The sequence below is a fragment of the Amblyomma maculatum genome, chromosome 3, assembly GCF_055883805.1.
Source record: "Amblyomma maculatum isolate TAMU_Amacu chromosome 3, ASM5588380v1, whole genome shotgun sequence".
Classification (NCBI taxonomy): Eukaryota; Metazoa; Arthropoda; class Arachnida; order Ixodida; family Ixodidae; genus Amblyomma; species Amblyomma maculatum.
In genome coordinates, this window is record NC_139346.1 from 181,444,577 (window position 1) to 181,466,049 (window position 21,473).

The 21,473-nt window shown below is 45.5% G+C and overlaps 2 protein-coding genes across 3 annotated transcripts; one reads left to right on the forward strand and one right to left on the reverse strand.

Moving 5' to 3' along the window:
* Nucleotides 1–3,915: 3,915 nt before the first annotated feature.
* On the reverse strand, nt 3,916–6,702 carry LOC146197099 (uncharacterized). Its single transcript, XM_084598841.1, has one exon. It carries the CDS (start codon nt 6,486–6,488, stop codon nt 4,566–4,568), a length of 1,923 nt encoding a protein of 640 aa, XP_084454967.1. The 5' UTR covers nt 6,489–6,702; the 3' UTR covers nt 3,916–4,565.
* Nucleotides 6,703–10,691: 3,989 nt separating this feature from the next.
* LOC146197100 (uncharacterized) lies at nt 10,692–18,198 on the forward strand. 2 transcript variants are annotated; one of them, XM_084598843.1, is made up of 3 exons: nt 10,692–10,818; nt 12,529–12,877; nt 14,314–18,198. In XM_084598843.1, exons 1-3 carry the CDS (start codon nt 10,742–10,744, stop codon nt 14,686–14,688), a joined length of 801 nt encoding a protein of 266 aa, XP_084454969.1. In that variant the 5' UTR covers nt 10,692–10,741; the 3' UTR covers nt 14,689–18,198. The 2 variants fall into 2 exon arrangements, with proteins under 2 accessions (XP_084454969.1, XP_084454968.1); XM_084598842.1 differs by lacking the exon at nt 10,692–10,818 and adding an exon at nt 11,668–11,843.
* The last annotated feature ends 3,275 nt before the right edge of the window (nt 18,199–21,473 follow it).

The following is a 21,473-nucleotide window of genomic DNA, read 5'->3' on the forward strand; positions in this document are numbered from 1 at the left end:
ATACTACATTACCGCAGTAGGGTGCAGAGTCGATCACAGTTGCCTAGAGAGCTTGTGCAGTGCTGTGCACAGAAAACAAAGTGAAATTCGAAGGTAGGTTCTAATGTTTACTGAATTTTTGAACGTGTACACAGCTGCAAAGTCATGCGAATAGTAATACCGACATAATGCGGTGCCTCTGACAAAGTAGCCGAGTTAAGATTTGATTTAATTTGCTCTACAACACGTCACTTGAGCGATCTAGACAAGTGTCATTGCCTCTGCATAGTATTTGCAGCCATGACTGCAATTTTTTTCCTTATCTTTCATTCCATAAAAATCTAGAGATCTCTAGGTTTATAGGGAAAATGTCTTGTAGTAGGTCATTTATGTACAGTTTGCCTTCATGGTGTTTGACTCTCCGCTTATTTCAGAATTTATGTGGGAAATGTTTACAAAGATTTTAATTTCTTTACACATTCACCCAAAGAAATATTCAGGGATCGGAAGTTTTATTGGAACTTTTGTTTATAAGGCACATAAAGGTGAAGGGACAAAGAAGAACCAAGCTGTATATAGTACAAACTAATATCTGAATTACAAGATGACATGAGTAATGGCAAGATTTTTGCTGCTCATGAGAGCAACAGTGGAGTGTGTTCTATCGCCAGTATGAATATATAGTGAAGGGAGACTACTGCATATTAGCTGCTTTTGTTCAGATAAAGGGCCTGTTCTTCTTTTACGGTGACAAATTTATGCAAGTGGTGTTTTGAAAGGTTAATTTAAGGATACTTGTTTAAAACTTGTCAGCAGCCTTGTGGTCGAGCAAGATGATTTGTTACAGCCACCACTGTCGGTATGTTCAGATACCTTCAAAATGTAAGGGCAACAATGTTATTATTGTAGGTTCAGTCCCATATAAGTCAGACTAGAAAAGCCATGTGCCTAATTTTAATTATGCAAAGTACGCCATCAGGAATGTAATTTCAAGCTTCATTAAATTTGGGGACAAGCTCTCTTCTATGAAAGTGATGTGTAACATTGCTTCGAGACAATGTGACAAGTTTACAAAATATTACTGCAACGTCCATTTAAAAAATTGAACTAGATTTTTTAGCTCCTACCCTCCTATGAACCGTAATTTTAGAGCGCAGTTTTACAGCCAGTAATGCCCTATTATGGCCAAGATTAAAAGATATTGATCCGAAAGTCAGAATATTTATTGATTGCAACAAGAGGGCAGAGTAGAAGCTTTGCACATATGACATTATAATCAGCCTTTCTGTACAATAGACGCTTAGCTCAAACGTGCATTCCTTCGGGAATCTTATTCTTATTGACAGGTGAAATACTTTGAAAAAGCATTGCCCTTATAAAGCAATGGCAGAACAGTTATGCAACAAGAGCTCTTGTGTGTTGGTACATTGTGAATGCTCACGAAGCCTCACAAAGTTTGCTTTGTGCATATACACCCAAATTGCAGCAATGTAGGAAGTGTGGTAGTGCTTTCACCACATCATTGGATTGCAATGAAAGGAGAAAAGCGTGCAGTACAGCACTGATGCCATGACCATTTTGCACCAATTATAAATTCTCTTCTGATATGCTGTCAAATAAGTTACCACCTGGTCCTGTATCTATGCAGCCATCCTTTTTCTAAAATTTTGGTAACACAAAACTGCCAACATACCTTTTTAATGCTTACACATTAATAAATATTCAAAAACCATTCAAGAAGTACGAGCTTTTGATGTAGCATTGCTACATTGTTCAGTAAAATAGTAATCTACTGTGCCACCAATGAATGAAGCAACTCTTGACAGCGATATATAAAAGCATGTCGACACCGCACAAACCACAAATCAATGCATTCCTTTCTTGTGGTTTGTTGTCCCACTGACTGTCACGTACCTGTGCAATGATTTTATCCTTTGGCTCTAGACTGTACATTAACACGCACACAGGCCACCCGAAACGCTATCCTGCACACCATTCTCTTGCTCTGCTGAGCCGATTCCATCTCTGCTTGCTGCCTATTGATTACATTTGTGAAATTTGGTAAAACTCCTCTACAGACTAAGTCAGTCCAGGGGACGATGCATCTTCCGGCTTTGAAACATGAATATTTAGATCAAAACATATTTCAGGTCACTCAATTGTCCTCCGCTCAACTTTATACCCTACACGTCACATTAAGTTACAGAGTACTAACAGCCGCAACAACTATCAATTGACACCACTCATTAACTTCTATCACTTTTTAATTACAACTGCTGCGGACACATTCTGTGGACACGCTCTGCGGACAGAAATCTGTACTAATTCACCTGTCTAGGCAGCAAATAAATTGAAATTGTTACTTGAAAAAATAACCATCTGAAGAACCACTAAACAATAATGCATTGATTGTACAATGAATGTTCTATTTATTTGAGACCTTTGTAAGCTTTTGCAATGCTTTTCTATTACACTGATATGTGTACTGCAAAAAGTCATATACGATGATGCGAATCCACGCAACTCTATGCACCTTAAACTGTTTGTTCTCTGCTAAATCCATGATATATGGAATTATTCAGCACCATTTAATGTGTTATGCAGTTCTATTGTACTGCAATGCGCTTTTGATGAACTGTGGCAAAATCATCCATGTGGCACTACACATCAGCAGCAATCTAATTTCCAGGTGTCTCAAGAGTGAAAGAGTATAATACCTCAAGCTGCAGTTACATTACATGCAGCTGGCTTTTGTTAGCACACATTCATATGCCAAGTATCTCAGGATGAAGCGAGTCTGACGTGCAATAAGCTACAATTGAAAAAAACTGTTCATGCCACTGCTGCATGCCACATTAGTTCTCAAAGTCTAGCTGAAATGACACCGAGGTGCACCCTTCAGCAACATGCCAGCAGAGTACATTAAAGAGACACTTGTAGCTCATCTAGGTTGATAGATTACCCCTTTTAAATGAAAAAGAAGCTCTTTCTGCATGAAATACTCTTACATACTCATAGAAAATGGACTATGTGCCCGAGTGTCGCAAAAGCAAGGCAAGAACAAGGACTAAATGCAGAAACGCAAAATCAAAGCCACGTCGCTCAAAATCATCACCAAAGTCGGGAGTATGAATAAGAGTGGCACAAAATAATACTCCAGCTTCAAGTGTCTGTGATGCCACAAGAGGTATGGGCTTAGAACTTTACTTGAAACGAAACCCTAACTTAGTTGCCCACAGTTCCTCCTTAAAGTGACTGGAGCTGGAACTTTTCTTTTAGTATTCAAATTAAAGCTCACAGGTATTGTCCAGCATCATTAAAGGGAGACTGAGGCACACTGAGGTTGAACACAGCATTGTAAATACAAACACACTACCATCACTGAAAAGTGGACATTTGTATGTTCAAGAAAGCCAGAAAATGAAATATGAGGATCCATATCGCTGGCTGATTTCACAAGCAAACACAGACCTCTTGCGTCTCCGTGGCTAGGCTACACCACCATTAACTTCAATAATCATGGAGTCCTTGGTGCAGATATTGTGTGTTTGAATAGGAGTGGTGTGAAACGAAATGCAAAATCTCAACTACAACAGTGTCATTTGCTGTCGGGCAACATCAACATACCGAGAAGAAGCTGGAAAATTGATTTTTACTCAGGACAAAAATGGGAGAGCTGCCCTGTGTCCCCTTAAGATTCTCGAGAAATGGTTTATTGGGTTTTATGTCCCAAAGCGACCCGAGCTATGAGAGACACCGTAGTGGAAGGCGCCGGAAATTTCGACCACCTGGGGTTCTTTAACGTGCACTGACATCGTACAGCACATGGGTGTTGGCTTTTCGTCTGCATCGAAAAGCGGCCGCCGCGGCCAAGGCTTCTCGAGGAGTGGCTAGCTAGATTTGGGCACGTAGAACGAAAACCAGACAATGATGAGCTGCTTACAAACAAAAAATTGCTCTTTATTCCGTAATCACGGGCTTGTTTCCTCGGTATACATAGCGCACTTTTTGTGTAGGAAAATAAGAAAGACCTTCACAATTAAAATGAGATGTAAAGTATAAAAAAAGGCATTAAAAAGACCCTTCTGTACAATGCAACCAAAAATCACACCACATGAGGATATAATACAATGCTAGACATGAACAGTATGGCATTATTTTCAGACTGATGTCGAAGATTGGAGTTTAGAAACAAAAAGTGGGTGGAATAAACCGGAAATAAATATTTCTTGATGGCATACGGCAGATGTTATGAAACATCACACATTCTATCTAAAAGCTGATGCAGTCGGAAAGCTCAAAGCAGTGCAAAATAACAAAGTGGTGACAAGGCCCGCACTGCACAAACATGCAGCTCATCCAGGCCCTACCCATCAACAAAACCTAGTTTATCACTGTCAGCAGGATACATTGCCCGATACATTGCCCACATTTCAACATTTCAATGCAACACTGTAATGATGACCATATCAGTGCAGACCAACCAGAAGTATTTACGAGCAGCGACCTTCTGCCTTTTCAGACTGTTGGCCAGACAACACACTGCATGGGCTGCATGTTGTCAATGGCACTTTTATTTTGCTTTTTTAGAGCAGCTTTTTAGTCAAAATTTCATACACCATACGTCTCCTAAAGTACGGCATGTTCCGCTGGTTGAAGGTAATCTTCGCATCACGCGTGATGTACTCAGCATACTTGAGGGCAAACATGCCGCAGTCACTTCCGTTCATTTGATGGGGAATGTCCTTCACGGCCTCGCAAGTCCAGTTGGACAGGTCAAGCTCCTTCTGCAGCTTGTCCCTGCTCTCTTCCTGAAGGTAATCGCGCAAAGCCTTAAGACATTCATCATTTTTGCCACCCATTGAATCATAGTAACGGATAGTGCTGTGCCTCAAGTCGATAACTGCTAAGCACCAGTGCATGCCCAAATGAATGGGGACAAGGATGAGGTCATGCGAAAATATGTCTGCGCGCCTTGTCCAGCGCTTGACGGCACTGAAACCACTGGCACGCAGCTTTGGGTAGAAAAAGGTGTTAAAAGCATAGACCGATGGTAGGGCTGACTTCACGCGGCTGCGTTCCATGAGCATATTCATGTAGAAGTTGATAACTTCATCATTCAGCCAATTTAGACCTGCAAGTGTTTCCATGTCCTTGCGTGTCACAGTCAGCCGGTAGCCATTTGCAAGTACCTCGTCAGGTGGAGTTCGTTTGAGAGCGTCGTCTACAGCAGCTTCCATCTCGGGTGTTAGCTCTGGGAGCACTTCCTTTTTAGCAACCTCTACTGCAATTTCTGTAACAGAAGGCTCTTTTGCTATAGGTATGGGGCGTGCCTTTTTGTCCTCGCAAATCTGCGCCTTGGAGAATATACGATCTTGAGCAGATTGGTCTAAGTGTACCAGCTTTTCTTTCAGGTCCTTCATCCATGTTGGCGAAAAGAAGTGGCTGGAAGGGAGTTTCGGCAGTTCTGGTGACGAGGCGGGCACTGATGACGTCGATGAGGAATTTCGCGATGCAGGAGCAGCCGAAGTTACTGAAACCACCACAGTGCTTGGTTTTGAGGACGACGAAAGGATCGATTGCGAAGGACTGGTGTGTTGCTTCAGGGGCACTGGACGCTTTTTTAACGCGACAGAGTTCGCGAAAAGTGAAGCCGGCACATTACGTCTAGGCGCTTCAGAAGCCACTATGGCGCCTGACGACAGCGGTACCGACAGAGGCCGCTTGCAGTTCGTTTCGGTGCTGCCGGAGTCAATGAATATGGGGGAAGAGGAGGGGGCATTTCGCGCATGAGGATTTGACTGTCCATAAGGAGCGGTACACCGCTGACGGAGCAACAATTGGTACTCGCGCTTTTCTTGAAGTCGCATGCAACTGTTTGGTGTCGACGTGAAGCAACGACCACCATTGCGCATGGAAAGCGTCGCTTTGTCCTCATTTGATCTCCCTGGATTGTGGCCACGGCTCCTGACCGGCGAGTTTTCGGGCTGGCTTGCATGGACAATTTCTCGCACCAGCATACCGTGGTCGCTGGGGCTGTGGTTCTTGACGAATCCGCCGTGCTCCAGGCGTTCCACCGACAGCAGCGACGCATGGCCCGAAGACTGACTGTCTCGAGACCGCTCGAGTGGCAAGAACGTCGTCTGCTCGCGCAAAGGCTGTGTTCGTGGCAAGCCAGGCCTCGGAGACGGTTCGGTGAGGTTTTGGCTGATGCAGCGGACAGCCTGGTTGATGAAGAAGTTCTGCATTGGCTTGCGGAATGCCCACGACAGCCAACTGTCGTGGTGGTTTTGCGATCTTGCGGCGCTCGGCACACGATTGTCGTCGGCCCGGAAATGCTTTCGGTTGTTGCTGGCCGTAATGATGACATCGTCGTCTTCGTCGCTCTCACCTTCCATGTTACTGTCGCGTTTGCGTTTTTTCGATGCGCGCCGATGCTCCTCAGGCGCGCTGTCGCTGCGAGATGGCAAGAAGAAGCGACGAAACTTTTCCCTCAATACCGCCAGCATTGGTCAGTCTTTCTGTTACCACGCCAGGATGACTCCGCTAATGTCACAATAACTTGGAATTGGTGAACAAACCAAGGTTTATCGGGGAGGTGAACTTCAGAGAAGCGACAAAGGACGTCAAATTCGCACTGCACAATTAAATAGTGTAACGGCTCGGCTCGTACAAACAAAAATGGCGGACGGAAACGGAAGTCGGTGGCTTTGACTTCCCTTACTTCCGCCATGGGTTATATAGGAGTTCTATATGACCTCCTTGCCTTCCGTTCTCTTTTCAGGTGGATGGCTGAACGCTGAACCCCATGCTTTGAATTGGGTGGCCGCGACGTCGCGGGTGCCGCCGCTATTACTAAATACCCAAACCACAAACCACTCGATCTTTAATCAGCCAGAACCGCCGTCTTTTAATGCATACGCTCTGTTGGAAGTTTCAAAATATTAAAGAGTTCTGACTAGTGGTTCTGACGCTACCTCTTTTCTAAACTCTTTCCTCCATGCTTTCTTTAACTGCTTCAGTGCCATGTTCAGCGCACTCTCTCTATGCTCCAACGCTTACCGTAAACCACGTGGTTCGTACGCATGCGCGATTTCCTCCAGCTGGTATTTCGCAAGGCAGGTTGGTGTTAAGCGCGATAAGTGTGCATAAAGTTCATGTTATGTCATCGTACCTGTCTCGCAGTTGCGCCCATCTGCTGTTAACGCCTGGTAAGTTCATATGTCCAATTTTGCACGCGGAATGTATCGTTTTATTTGCAACCGCCATTTTTCATGTGTGCGGTGCCGCGGGACTATTTACAAGTGACATCGACTGTTATGCCAAACGCTTTTATTTTTTTAAACTCTGCTGCTTAATAAAAAGCAAATTCTGCTGGAATTCGTGCATCGTCTACCAAACACACCTGCCGTGGTTTTTAAAATACGCGGCCATTTCGCATCTTTCGCATTTCGGCTACATAGGTAACGTTACTTTTTATGCCGAGCTCGCGAACTGTTTGTCATCACGGTGCAGTGGAACGCTAACCTTGCACACATCACGCGAGCCGACGAAAAATGCCTTTGGTTTGTAAGCCTAGCCTTTTCTAACGCATGCGAGCGTTCGTGGCCGTACCATATAAGGCCGGCCTGAGGGATCCGAACCTTCTGCGACCGTCTGATTGAAAGGAATTGATAAGCTCATCTTTGTTTTCCCCTTCTCGGTAGCTGTTCGCGCTGCACGCACTGCTTTCGACCGAGAGCGTGCGCCTCGTTCTGCGCTCACGTGCTGCTCCTGACCTTGCCGTTCTGCCGTTGTTAGTTCGGCAGTCTCATTTCTGAGCTCGCCGAATTTCCTGCATCGGACTCGTAAGCGTCGCTCTGCCTTGACCGTGAGTAACAGCCGCGCGGTCGATTTTACTTTCTCGATTAGTATCTTCCGTTTACTTGTTGCAGGGTCCTAAGCAGATATCCCGGCCGCTCACATTGCGTTCGGGACAGCTGTGACAAGCGTTGGCGTTGGTTGGGATCGGCCTTGTAGCCTGCTAGTTATCGCGCCGTTTTGCGACCGTCACGAATGTGTAGCCGCACTGATCGAGTGCGTCCCTAAAATAACGTTATGTCGAAACGCCGGTGAGACGCCACCACTCGCAAGGATCTTTTTTTTAAAAAAACGACGCAACGAACCGCGTTGTAGATAGGATTTCTGGCGGATTCGCGTCTATTGCTCTGCAAAAACTTTTGCCTCACTCTCGCTGCTATCGTTCGAAGAGATAATGCCTTCCTTTTAAAACTTGCCCCTTTTAATTTTGTTTGTGTGCGTGTGCAGCGCGATAGCAACTGTTATCTTTACTGTCAGGTGACTGAACGCCGGAGTACGTAGTAACGCATGCGTCGTGCAGAGGAGTTTCGTAGAGGCAACGTGAGCCGATATCGGAGACCTTGTGTTATGAATGGAAGCGACAATGCGGTGTATTTGTAACTTAGTTTATAGCAAAGGAAAGGCGCAGTATGTGTCGCACAATTCGGTGCACACCTGAACCATGCCGTAAAGGAAAGGAGCGAAAGGAATCTCGTTTTCTCTCATATAACACTGGCGCTCATGTAACACTGGCGACCATTCATGCTTCTGGCTCTCCAGTGTTCACTCTTATATAGCAGTGTAGCATGTCCCGGTCATCACCACTGTACCAGCATTGGCCTCAAGTAGATTTGCCATACCTCTTGCTGTGCTGCGAGGTAGAATCTAAAACAATATTGATGAATGTCCAGTTGCCTCTGTTTGCAGGTAAAGAAGAGTTAGCATAACATTTCCTATGGGTTACATTGTTCTGCACATTTAGATGTGTACGGCAGTATGTATGCCTGCGATTTATAAGTCTGTGCAGGATCTCTGATGACGTGCTTACGTTACGCGCATGTCGACGTGACAGAGGACTAGTGTGTTTACCAAGTGCAAAGCCAATGCATGTCTCTGTCGGCATATGTCGCATCGCCTGCTACTGTCTCTTACTTTGACTCTCCTCTATGACTGACACTGACGCTTGTTATGTGTAACCAGTAGTAAAGGTGCCAATTGGTACCATTGTGGAAATTCCTTGGGGTTAGCACGGGTAAACTTATCTTTGCACTGTCTTGAAAGTCTTGGCGCTTAGCTCAATCCACATATGAGCAGCAAACAGAAATGTAGGCATATGTTACTCATGACTTTAGCCATGGCCCTACAGCGACGTCAATTTTACCTTTAATGAGAATTGACTGTGTATATGGAATGTATCATCATTTTCTAGTCTTCACATTAGTTAACATATTAAATGGTAGGGCTCGTTTGCTCACGGCTTGTTACTTTTGAGCTACTGTCATCGAAATGTTTGTAACTGATTGATATCCGGTTATAGAGTAAGAGGTCTGTTACATAGTACACTGCTTAAAGGTCGCACATGCAAGTTGGAGGGGCATGGTACTTGTATATATCTTGCTTACTTTGCGACGTCATAAAGATGTGGTAGTGCCAATGTCAGTAGAGAGTTTTGAGTGGCTGGCAACAAAAGTTCTGCCTGTCCATTACTGCATGTACTGTCAAATGCGAACAGCGGAGCGCGTGGAAAAATACCCAGCTTAGGCAGTATGCCTGTCATCATCAGAGATAGGCACGCTCTTCTGGTTTGCGATAAGTTTTGCTTCTGTTTGCTTCAACGTAGGTTTCTTGTCTTGCCACATTGTTTCCAGAGATGGGGAATTGCGCTGCACGGTTTCTCTGCCGATCGGCTGCAGCATACGCGGGTGAACCCGTCGGTGAAGCTAGCGCTCTTGCTCGCTGGCCTGCAGCGTTTTGATTTTGCTTCCATTATTGTGCTCCCTTCTCCCACGTGAGCCACAGCCACCACCGGTAGATGCCGGTAGCGAAACCGCGCTGCGCAAGTAGCCATCTCTGGAAAGAATGAATGTGGCACAGTGAGAAAACATACGTAAAAGAAAACAGCCGCAAACCAGTAGAACATGCCTATCTTTGATGATTGCAGGCAAATGACCTTGGCTGGACTTTTTTCCACGCATTCTGCTGTTCACATTTCATTTGGCGCCAATAGTACCGCACATGGCGGAATCATGGCTGCATACACCTAAGGTAGCAGTGACCAGTGGGATGCACCCAATTAAAAAGGATAAATTAATTGTCAGCATGTTTGAAGCATGAATACTGCAGTAGGCAATGGGTCGTGGCAGTAAGCAACATGGGAAGTTTGGGTCTCATCACTGGCTGTTGTATATAATATGTGGCTAAAATCTCGTAGCAGAGAGACCCTGTTATCCTCATTCACGGTATGCTGCTGTGGTACTGAGAAGAACACGCTACAAAAAGGACTTACATATGCAAGTATGCTCTCTGCCAGTTTTGGCGTGTATGGAAAGTCAGTTGGTCACTCGTAGCTGAGCACTGCGCTCTTTTTATAGTTAGCACAGCATGTTTAAATGCACGTGGTACATGTACAATTATATATGATACTGCGTTCACAGCATGTTTAAATGCACGTGGTACATGTACAATTATATATGATACTGCGTTCACCACATTTAATTTCACTGAACACTATATTTCTTACTATCACTATTTTCCATTCTTTCAACGTTGAGGTTTCTTGCAAAAGTTTAAAACTAGACTTGAAAAATTGAGCATCTTACTTCAGTACATAGTTTTCGGGTCAAAAGTTCGCCTTACTGTCGTCCCTATATGCCATTTGCACTGTTTCGAGGGGAGGACGTATTCTCAAGGAGACCTTGTCGGAATGCCGAGGGGTGTTCGGGAATCCGAATTGGCCCTGGAGTGGAGGAGCGGCTGTTTTCTCCATTCTACGGAGGGGAGGTAGAGCTTCGAGCCGAGGCACGTTTGTGAATACTGGCGCAAGTCCCACAAGGCAGTCACTTTGCAGAAACCAGCGCACCTGGTTCCTGTCTGCTATGGTGGACTTGTTGATGTTCCGCTGTGATGCTAGAAGTTCAAAATTCTTACTCCAAAATGGATGGGGTTGCTGTTAATCATCAGTGGCTTTATCAGCATTTCAATTGTCCTTGCCCAGTCCCCCCTTTTTTTGTGTTTGTTATATTACAGGAAACAAATATTAGGTATGTTTGCATACATATTTTGCTGATGCACATTTTCTATATGTATACAATCTCCAATATGTTGGCTGCGTGATACACGGCATGGCACGAAGCTAATAAAGGCACCTGGCAGTGAAGAACAGATTAAAATTTAGTGCAGTGCCTCAGTCGGCCTGTCCCGTTGAACATGTCATACAATATATGTAGTTCGTAGCAGAGTGGAAGTTCTAATCGTAAGGTGACTGCTTTCCGACATGGGCAGCTGGCTGTGCTGGCATGTGAATACTTGTCAGCTGCCCCGTCAATCCAGGATCACAGAGTGGACATTCACAATCCTCTTATACCGTGATGACCGTGTTTAAGCGCTCATGTGCTGTGCTATGTCGGCACATGTTGAAGTCCAAGTGATGTAAATTCATCCAAAGCTTTCCATAATGGTGTCCCGCAGAGCCTGCATGCAGCGTATGGACATTAAATCCCACATATCGTATCATTAGACTTAAACCTTGATAGCTATCCATGGCAGTGTTTACAAACCAATGATGTGCATGCAGTATAGCAGTTCCCTTTCATGCGAAGTCGTGCTTGAATCAGTCCTTAACAAAATGAACTTACCTGTACTTGTATGTATGTGTTCACTTTGTCATTGCTGTGCTTTACAACACTTGGGACGGTCCATGCATGTACTGCAGATTTCAAAACGAGGTCCTTTCATGCGAGTGCCACAGGGAAGCCTCGAAAATGGCACATTCTGAGTGGCCATCACCTACTTCACCATCAGAAGAGGTGGTTACTGCCATTTTGTGCGCCCCTTTTGTTTTACTTGATCAACCATGCGTGCCGGTAAACAGTGTTGTCTCAAGAATTGCATTCTAGCACAAACAGGCACCAGTTTCAAACACTCTTTAGTGACTGGAAACTTTTCCAAATTAAAACAGAAAATTCTAATGCTTACATCTGTTGCATTTATGCGGTCTCGCTTATCACGTAAATGCCATATGTGGAAAGATATGAGTAGGAAGCATGTCTGTGCCTTCATGTACAAACACAAAAGATGCAAAAGTCTCGTTGTTTTGACATCTGCCCTAGGCTAGTTGCTTCAGAGAGGACATGAAAGCCAACGATTAGCGAAAGCTGACACAAGAAAATATTGTTTGCAATAAAAGCAATTACAAGACGAGTGACTCCTTCTTGGGCCAGTCAGTCATGTTCCAGCTGGTCTCAAAACAGTACAAGCTCATCTTGTGCAGAATGGCCGAAGGTCTCAAAATATAAAGTGCCATGTCCTTTACGGTAAATTTGTATTAAGTCGCGAGTGATATATTGTTTGTTTTTGGTTTGAATTTCAATGCAAATGCCGAAAAAATTGACAAATGCTTGTGTTCGCATTTGACAACTGTGTACTGCTGGATGCATCGCCACATCTGAACAATAACGGAAGCTTCTGTGTGTTTTCCTCTCTTGTGTGCAGAGGTGTGCATAGTTTGGGAGTAGAGACGGCGCAGGGAGGTCCAGGTTCCTGGGTGCCCATTGGGGCGCCTGGGGGTGGTGAGGGAGACGAGGGGGCTGCGGCACTGCAACAACAGCTGGAGGCTGGCCGGGAAGGGGTGACTGTGGCTGGAGCAGGAGTGGCGGCCACCGCTACTGGCCTTGGCTGCAGTGTGAGTGGAGCAATTGCTGGCACTTCCAGTCAGCAAGTGACCCTGGCTGAGCTCCCAACAGCTGACCAGCTCAAGGCAATGGGCCTGTGCGACACGCTGATCATCTTGAGCGACGCTAGCCAACTGGCCCAGCCCGTCAGCCTGGTCAGCTCACTCGAGGTGAGCTGTGTGGTCTCTCTGAATTTTACTAACAGTTAAAGACCATGTACACGTCCCTTTACGTGGTGCTCTGAATGGTGTCTTTTTGTTCTTGCATACTGTACTGCTTGTTATTATGGTAAGAAGCAGAGGATAACCTTAGATGGTGTGTATATCAATGGACTTCACATGACTTGGGGACAGGAGAGAAAAGAAGTTTGTCCGCTTTGATTTCATCCTGTAATATTAAACCTGCCCATTCTGATACGCACTCTGAACATGCTGCAAAACGATGTACACCCTGCCAAATTTTTAACCATCTCCAGGTTTTGGTGCTAAATTAGCTTGCAAGAGGTTCCTCTTGGCTAAACAGCTGGTTTCTCCATGCCATAATTTGACGCGTCAGGTTGGTTTTCTCTGTGTGACCTGGAACTTCTTTGCGATGGCCCTCATTGGGCTTTCTGGATCATCACTCACGTGGGTTTGCAGAGTATTTAGAACATCGGGAATTGTGGCATCTGATCGCTAACCGAGCCTTTGCCTCTGCATAGATCCCACTCATCATCGGGAGTTTTCTGAAGCTTCAGAAAACATTCAGGAAGGTCGAACTTTCAGAATCGCTGTGGTGTCTGCAGTCAGGTTGCCAAGGGCTGCATGTCATTTCATTGTGAAACTGTATACTGACATCTTAAAAATAAAAAAAATATGGGCTTGCTTGAATTCCGTGCTTAAAGGCATCATGCAGCACCTGCTAATGGCTCCTCTTGTGGACCCTCTTTTACATACATCACTTTACTAATCCCTTAAATTATTTCTTGTTAACTTACATTCAGTCATTGACATGTCTAGCTGTAAGCTACCATATTTGTGAAGCCTTGCATTAACCAGGCTATACAAACATGCCTGCATGGCCTAGGAGTAACGATTCTAACTCGGGATCCAAGGGTCTGAGTTTGATTCCCATCTTGCCCCTTCCATCTCCAGATAGAACCGACAAGTGAACAATGCCTGCCAACACAGTCATGTGGTCTTGTGACACAGCCACTTAACAAACCTGTGCCCTGCCTTGTTATCTGTCAACTGTCACCTCCCAGAGGCATGCTCGGGATTTTTAGTTCGCAATGCCAATGTCGAATTTTACGGAGTGGCGCTTAACACTATCATGTTAAAAGGCACTAAATCAGTAACGATACAATACAAACGAAGCTGTTTTGCCTGGACAGATATAGAAAGGTCTCATGTCTCTAGCAGTAGTGAGCATAGTGTCTTCCGATACATCTCGCACCGAGTATTACACACTGTTGCACCAGTATTGTGTTACAGTGGTCGTGTTCGTAAACATCTTGTGCACTGGATATTTTGTACTGTTGCACCACTGTTGTGTGAGGATGAATTTCAGTCCCACAGGTCTGTCATATTTCGGTGGCCAAATGATGTGGTGCTCTCTCTGCTCGCAGCCTGTCCAGTGCCTGGAGGGCACAGCCGAGGCTGTGGCCCGCAGTGGTGCCAACCTGGTGCTTTGTCTGCCTGACGAGACATTGTCGCTGGATATGGTGGACCCAAACCAGGACGTACCTGCCTGGAGCTGGCTCCCACCACTGCCTGCATCGGCCACCGGTCCCCACACTCCGGGGGAAGCTGCCCTTGTCAGGTCCAGTGTCCCAGTTGGAGTTTCTGCAACTGCTTCTACACTTGCCACAGCATCCGGAGAAATGCTGCTAGTGATGGACTCCTCCCCTGTGGAGGACTCTGTTGGGCTGGCCGCCAAGAGCTGGTTCAACGACTCCGTGATAGCCACCCAAGCGCTGCTTACCCTGGAAGGCCACAAGTGATCATGGCATGGCACCATTTTGCTTTTTTTTTTCTATCTTTTCTACGGGTGGAGCAGTGACACGGGCTGACTTTTGCCTCTGATCAGTGGACATTGTGAGTTGTGTGACGAACTGTTTTGGGGCACTCGACTGCTGCTTGCTGGACAGGGCGTGAGACACAATGTTCCTCCGTATAGTACTGTGGAATTTCGCTTAAATTAACTTGGTCGGGCCTCTGGGGCAGCACATCCAAAAGAATTCGGCGACACTGTGTAGGCAGTGCTGAGGCATTCTTTGTGTCATAGTAATGCTTCTTCTGCAGCTGCTGCCGGGAAGGTTGTTTGGGTCTTTTTGTAGACCTGGTGTGGAGCTGGTGGCTTGGCATCCTTGTCAAGCACTTGTTAGATTACCACAACTCAAATAACAGGAAGAAAGCCTCTGTTGAAAGTGATTCTTCGTATTCGTGGCTGCTGCAGTGGGTCTTTTAGTAACAGCAGCTGCAGTTGGTGCAAGGTGATGAGGCAACTTTTTTTCGGTTATAGTGCTCGTATCCTGAGCAAGAGGATTTCAGAAATGGGTGGTTTTTGGCCGGCAGAATTAGTCCTGTGAAGTTTCACTGTACAGTATAGGGTCCCAGATTGAGCCTGTTGCTCGTAAAATAGTCATGGTGCAGCACATGCCCTTGGGTGGTGTGTGGCACTTTCTTTGGTGTGCCTCGGTGCGTTGACACACAGGTAAAGAAAGAATAAAAACTCTATAATAGACAGAGGTGACAGTGCACCCCTATCTTCAGGCAGTGTATCTTAATGCATTTCTGTCAAAGTGACATACCACTGTTCCGCCTTGTTGTTGTGCCCTAGGCCGTTACAAGCTTGCAAGCACACAAGCAATGTTTTCATGTATGAGGAGGCAGTTGCACAGGGCCGATTGGCAAAGCTAGTCTAAAGCTGCGGGGTGATTATTGCTACTTGGTGTGGCATCACTACTTTGCAGCGTGACCCTAACTTTGTCTTTTATTCTGAGGCTTTCAGGAAGCTGCCGTGCATTTGCATAGTTTTGGAGGTGGTACTAGGTTGGCTGGAGCAGTCCTGCCAAAGTTACCTGGCAGAGTTGAGCTGCACCCATAAGTAAAAAATTATATCTAGAGCCTGCTTCAAGTTTTCTGTTTATATTTACATGCTTCAAGTTACTCTAAATTCTAGATTTGTGGTTAAGAGAGGGGAACCCAAAGATTCGGTTACATCTGGCCTGTCACACGTTTCAAGACCTCTAACCCTACTTCTTTATCCGCATTCTTTTGATCAAGGCAGGACTATTTTCATGCAAACTTGGTGTGCTGCAGAGATGCTAGCACTGGAGTCTGGAAGGAGGGTGGGTTGCAAGTAGGCAAAACTGAATGGAATGTGAAGTCCTCGTATTCTCTTTTGTTGCATATGAAGGGCTTCAGAACTCCATGGCCAGGTTTTGATTTGGCTGTTTTGGAAGCTGGCAGGTATGGGTGTACAGCAGTACCGGGCGAGCGTCGACTGCCTGGCGCTGCTGTGCCGGAAGACGCAGGAGATGAAAAGGCAAGCGAGGGTAAGGGCATGCCCACAATTCTTGCTGCTGCAGTGAGCCTCGCCTGCTAGGCTGTTCTGATTAGTATGAAGCAACCCCTGCCACAATCTGCTGGTAGGCATCGGTGCCCAAAGAAGCTGTTACTGCTTGTTTTCGTCCGCTATATGTGCATATATTGTGAATAATATCTTGAAAGTATACACATTTTTAATAAAAAACCGAACATGCCCAATAATTATTTTACAATTGTTACCTTGGCCAAAATATTGTCAGGAACATTAAATATAGTCACCTTGATTACTTCAAAAAGAAACCTTCTTGAGGCAGTACCCGTAGATTGAACCAGGGACAAGTAATATTTAAGTTAGCACCAATCGAAGCCGCAAGCATACAGCAGTTGGAACAAGTGCTCGCAGGACACGGGCATGAAACTCGATTGAAGGGGTTGCTTCCGACGGCGCAGAGCAGCCAAGCAAATAACACTCGTTCAAGCAGCATGATTATGCCCTCCTGCTCGTTCCCTCTCCCAATTTCCTCTTTGCCTCGGCTCAGCGCTGCTGCAACGGGCAGTCGATGCTCGCGTGGTGCTGTTAAAGTATTGACAAGCTATACATGTGTACACTTGATGTGAAATTTTGGTAGTACTACACTGCAGTCTCAGTTTGGCCCTTGGAAGGTTAAAAATTTATTTTAGCAACCCACTAATCTTTTAAAGTGTATTGGATCAAACAATCATTGGTCAGTTTTGGTGCCCGGAAGGAGTTGTTTGTGTTTTGTGCCCCCTTACAGAATGGTTTAGGTTAATCTCCAGCGCTGGCCTTTATTCTGCAGGCTGCTGAACCACCAACAAATGCAATTGCTGCTGTTTGCAATGCATCTGTAGTGTGCTTTTTTTTTTGTTGTTTTTCTTGTTTTGTATTGAAAATAGTGAAATGCTCACCACTGTCATTGCAGAGAGCCAGCAACACTTTGCACGCTGAACAAAGAAGTGATCATGATACTTGCTGGGCATTTCTGTCAGTTTTGCCTGTCACGTGCTGTCTTCAAGGTGGCTCAGGCCAAAAGTGTGTGGATCTTGATCCACGGGGTTAGCTGTTCTCGTCTGCCAATGAATTTTGTGCATGTGTTTTTGTACTAAAAGTGCATGGCTCACCAATCTTGTGACACATGAAGGCACTGCACTTAAGTTTGAAAGGTTGTTACAGCAGCCTGGTAGTTGTGGCTGATCAAAGTAGAGCATGTCGAATACTAATGTGCTTGCAGTGATTTTTTATCGTTCTTCTTGGTGTGGCATGGCTACCTGTAATTTGTTTTTGTTTCGAGCCATATTTTCATCTGTTATGTTTTGCAGCCTTGTTTCGCTTTTGCAATGCACTGTCTGCCTCATCAAATTCTATTTCTGTTAAAGTGGTATCTAGTGCTTCTTGATCGTCGTAGTTGATGTGCGCAAGAACTGTGCAGCTCGTTAGGAGCGGAGTTCTGAAGTTTTCTGCTCTGTTCAGAATTTATTAAATGTATGCTTCAGGGAACACCCTGATTGACCTCTACGTTCAGAATACTTAGTTAAGTAGTTTTTTTTTTTTTTTTTGTATTAAGAAACCTGCATGTGTGAAATTTGAAACTTGAGGAATGTTTTTGTTTCTTTATGTATTTATGGCTTTACACAGTTGGCAAATGTTATGTGGCTTGAAGATTCTATACATGCTACAACAGTTGTGCATTTTCTTAGTTACGCAATGTTCATGAGGCGTGTGGGAATAGGGCGTAGACAATAAAATGATGGCGATGGGATCTTGCATCCCTCTACTTTGTTAACAGAGCTGGTGAAGTAGCAGGAACAAGTGTGGAACACATAGTTTGCCTTTATGTTGTTGCAGATTTCCTGTACATAAGAGGCACAGTCGACTTGCTGGTGCATGTACATAGAGTATTTTCCTCATAGACTAAATAAAAGATCCGCGGTACACCGTTGTATGAGGGCCTGTTAAGGCTGCAAGTGTCTACACTTTCACTAGGTTTTTGTTCTCTCCAACCACTGGAAGTCAAGCAGAACATTGCAAAGAGTATTTCTCTCCATACTGCTGACTGATAGGTGGTAATTTTTAGCACACTGTGAAAGAAGGCCAGGTCCAGACGGCAAGGTCGTGAAGGCAAGGAAGGCAAGGTATGCAGTGTCAGCGTTTAATCTGCTGGCAAAAACCCAAGCGCGCGCCGGAGCTGGCGCCGCGGGACGATGATGATGGTATGTACAAAAGGAAGAAGATCATGGTACGTACAAATGAAAAGATCCGAGGAGGGCTCACAACACCTTGGGGAGCTGGACATTACTCAAGCCGCACTTGCCCAATTAAACAATCCAGGGCAGCCTGTCGTTTGTTTTGAAGGCTATATATTGCTTGTTTTGTGGCATTATGGAACTCCTGCAATGGTGCAGACATTTTGACTTGCAAGGGAGAGCAACTGACCCTGCCAGTTTTACGGTACAACTGTACACACTTTGGCACTCTGATTACCTAAGGATGCTGCATAAAGCCATTTGATATCTTGGCCTGTCCTTTCTGATGGCTAGCTTTCAGGCATACTTGCTCCTAATCAGGTCGAACAGGACGTGTGCACTGTGCCTTTCCAGGATGCAGTGCATAGCTTATATCATTGCAGAGTGCTGAGAGCACTTGCTAGCCAGCCCCCATCTTGGAACCAACTTTGCAGAAATTCTTGGGTTGAGTGGTGGATCTACATGCGGCACAAAAGGAGAAAGTGACATATGTCCTGAATTGAGAAAGACAAACGAGTGTTTTAAATCCAGCAAATTAACTTTAGGCTAGCTATAGGCAATGCTCCTAAACAAGTGGTAATGTTCTTGATGTGTACCCCGCCGGGGTGGCGCAGTGGTTACGGCGCTCGACTACTGTTCCCAAGGATGCGGGATCGAATCCCGGCCTCGGCGGCCGCTTTTCGGTGGAGGCGAAAAGCAAAGCGCCCGTGTGCTGTGCGATGTCAGTGCACGTTAAAGAACCCCAGGTGGTCGAAATTTCCGGAGTCCTCCACTACGGCGTCTCTCATAGCCTGAGTTGCTTTGGGACGTTAAACCCCACAAACCAACCAACCAACCAGTTTGTATTCCTAACATAAACATAATACATCTCGTGTTTGGCGCATGATAGCCTTAGTTGCTTATGCGTCATTAAACACAACACAGTTGGGAAGGCATTTGTTGGAAGTAGAATTTCACAAAACTAAGGATGCTTTTAGTTTCATAAAACACCCCACATGTGGCTTGCGCCATGATCTTTCTTTCATTTATGGTTCTGGAGTTGAACAACGGTTATGGTTATAAGGAAAACAAGTTTGTATCATCTGAAGGAATTGTGGATTTAGGTGATGCAAGGTACTGCAAGCCTTCTAAAAAAAAAAATGGCAGAGTCCAAAGCTGCCAGATACACTTAGCCTTAAGTGGTCGAGTTTAATTTGGAGCCCTCCATTGCAAACTCTCATATCTCGTATGCTGCCTGTAGACATTCGCCCAGCCTCCCATACTGACAAGATTGAGAACATAGGATGTGCAGAATTTATGCCGTGCATACACGTTGGACGCGCGAGTGAGCACATGATGGTAACGCCTAAGTTTGAGTAGTTGAAACCTGGCAGTAGAGTAGAGTATGACTATCCTTGTAGTGGTGTGGAATGCAGGTACAGTTTGGGTGCTAATGCCAGTACAAGTGTTCAGTAACAGGGCAGCGGTGCAGGATTCATCCAACTATAAGCTAGTGGCATAACACCATTTAGCAAAAGTATGCCTATCAAGTTCCATACTATTAGGATGATGATGAAAACTTAAAAGAGCAAAATGTTCAGCCCTTCAGGACTTTTTGCCCGCATAGCGCCATCGCGACTTCAAACGTTCATGTGATGGCGGTTCATGACGTTTATCGCCCTGCCGCTGTGCATGGATGCGCCTGTAGGGATATCGGGGCGAAAGCGTTATACTTGTGTCAGGAGTGGTGCGAACAGAAAGTGGCAACAAAAATATAACGTTATTAATGCGAAAGCATTACTTCGCTATGTTCACAGATTTCTGTCCGCACACCGCGTCCGCAGCAGTTGTAATTGAGAAATGGTAAAGGTTAATGAGTGGTGTCAATCTATATAGTGTGACGTGATGTGTCCGAAACAATAATTAGGACAATAAGTTGATTAGGTAATTAATTACAGTCTCCGACCAGGATGATTGGGTGATGAAGTACCCCGCACCTCCAACCAAATGTTACGAAGCGGCAAGCCGATGAAAACAGGAGAACAGAGCGATGGTCGATGACAGTGAAATGAAGTGTCGGGTCCCGTGGGAAATGCCCGGAGAAAAAGCGCGCGGGCGGCGACGTCGGCTGCCTCATTCCCTTGGAGACCTTGGTGACCTGGAACCCAAACGAGAGATCGGTACGCGGGATCCGAATCTCGACTGCAATTTTGGTATATGCGGTAAGCTAGGGGAGCAGTCCACCCTTGCTGGACGTTCCGACAAGCCCCTCGCGAGTCGGTTATGATGTATTTGGAGGAGGAGTCAGAGGCTGCGAGGCCCGCTTCTTCCTTGAATTGTCCGTAACAATATAAACGTAAAGCGAAACTGGTCTCATTAGCCGATGGCTTGGCGCCTCATTTGAATGCATCATACTAAAATAGTTCGTCAGTCAATTAGAGTGACGTCAAGATGTATCAAATACTACATAGTTAATTAAATCAGTCAATTAAGGTGACGTCAAGTATGTGACGTCACGCAACCTGAAGTCGAGCAAAAAAAGGGCGTAGGAAGAGATTGGCGCGCAAATTGAAAGTACCAAAGAAGTCAACAAGCGCCGCCCGGCGGCGTTGGAGCGCACTCGTTCCCGCTTGGTCCTCATAGCTGACTGCAGATGGGTGACGTCACATCCTTGACATCACCCTATTTGAGTGACTTAACTATTTTAGTATTTGGCGCTTTGAAATTGCGCGTCAATCGCAGTATCTGTCACTCGCGGAATCCCGCTATCATCCTCACGGTAGACAGGCGGAATTCTGAAGAGCGTTTCACGACCTGGGACATGGCACAGCGGTAAAGCACTAGGCTGGGGATCTCCAGCCAGTGTCTGCGTTCTCGAAGCTGCTGGCAAAGAATGCCCACCATGTGCGGAGGAGGTAGGCGGTTCTATTCCCGGATGGAGACTATGTTTTTAAAGGTATATTGAATAAAAAAATTGCCGCCGAGATTTCCAGCG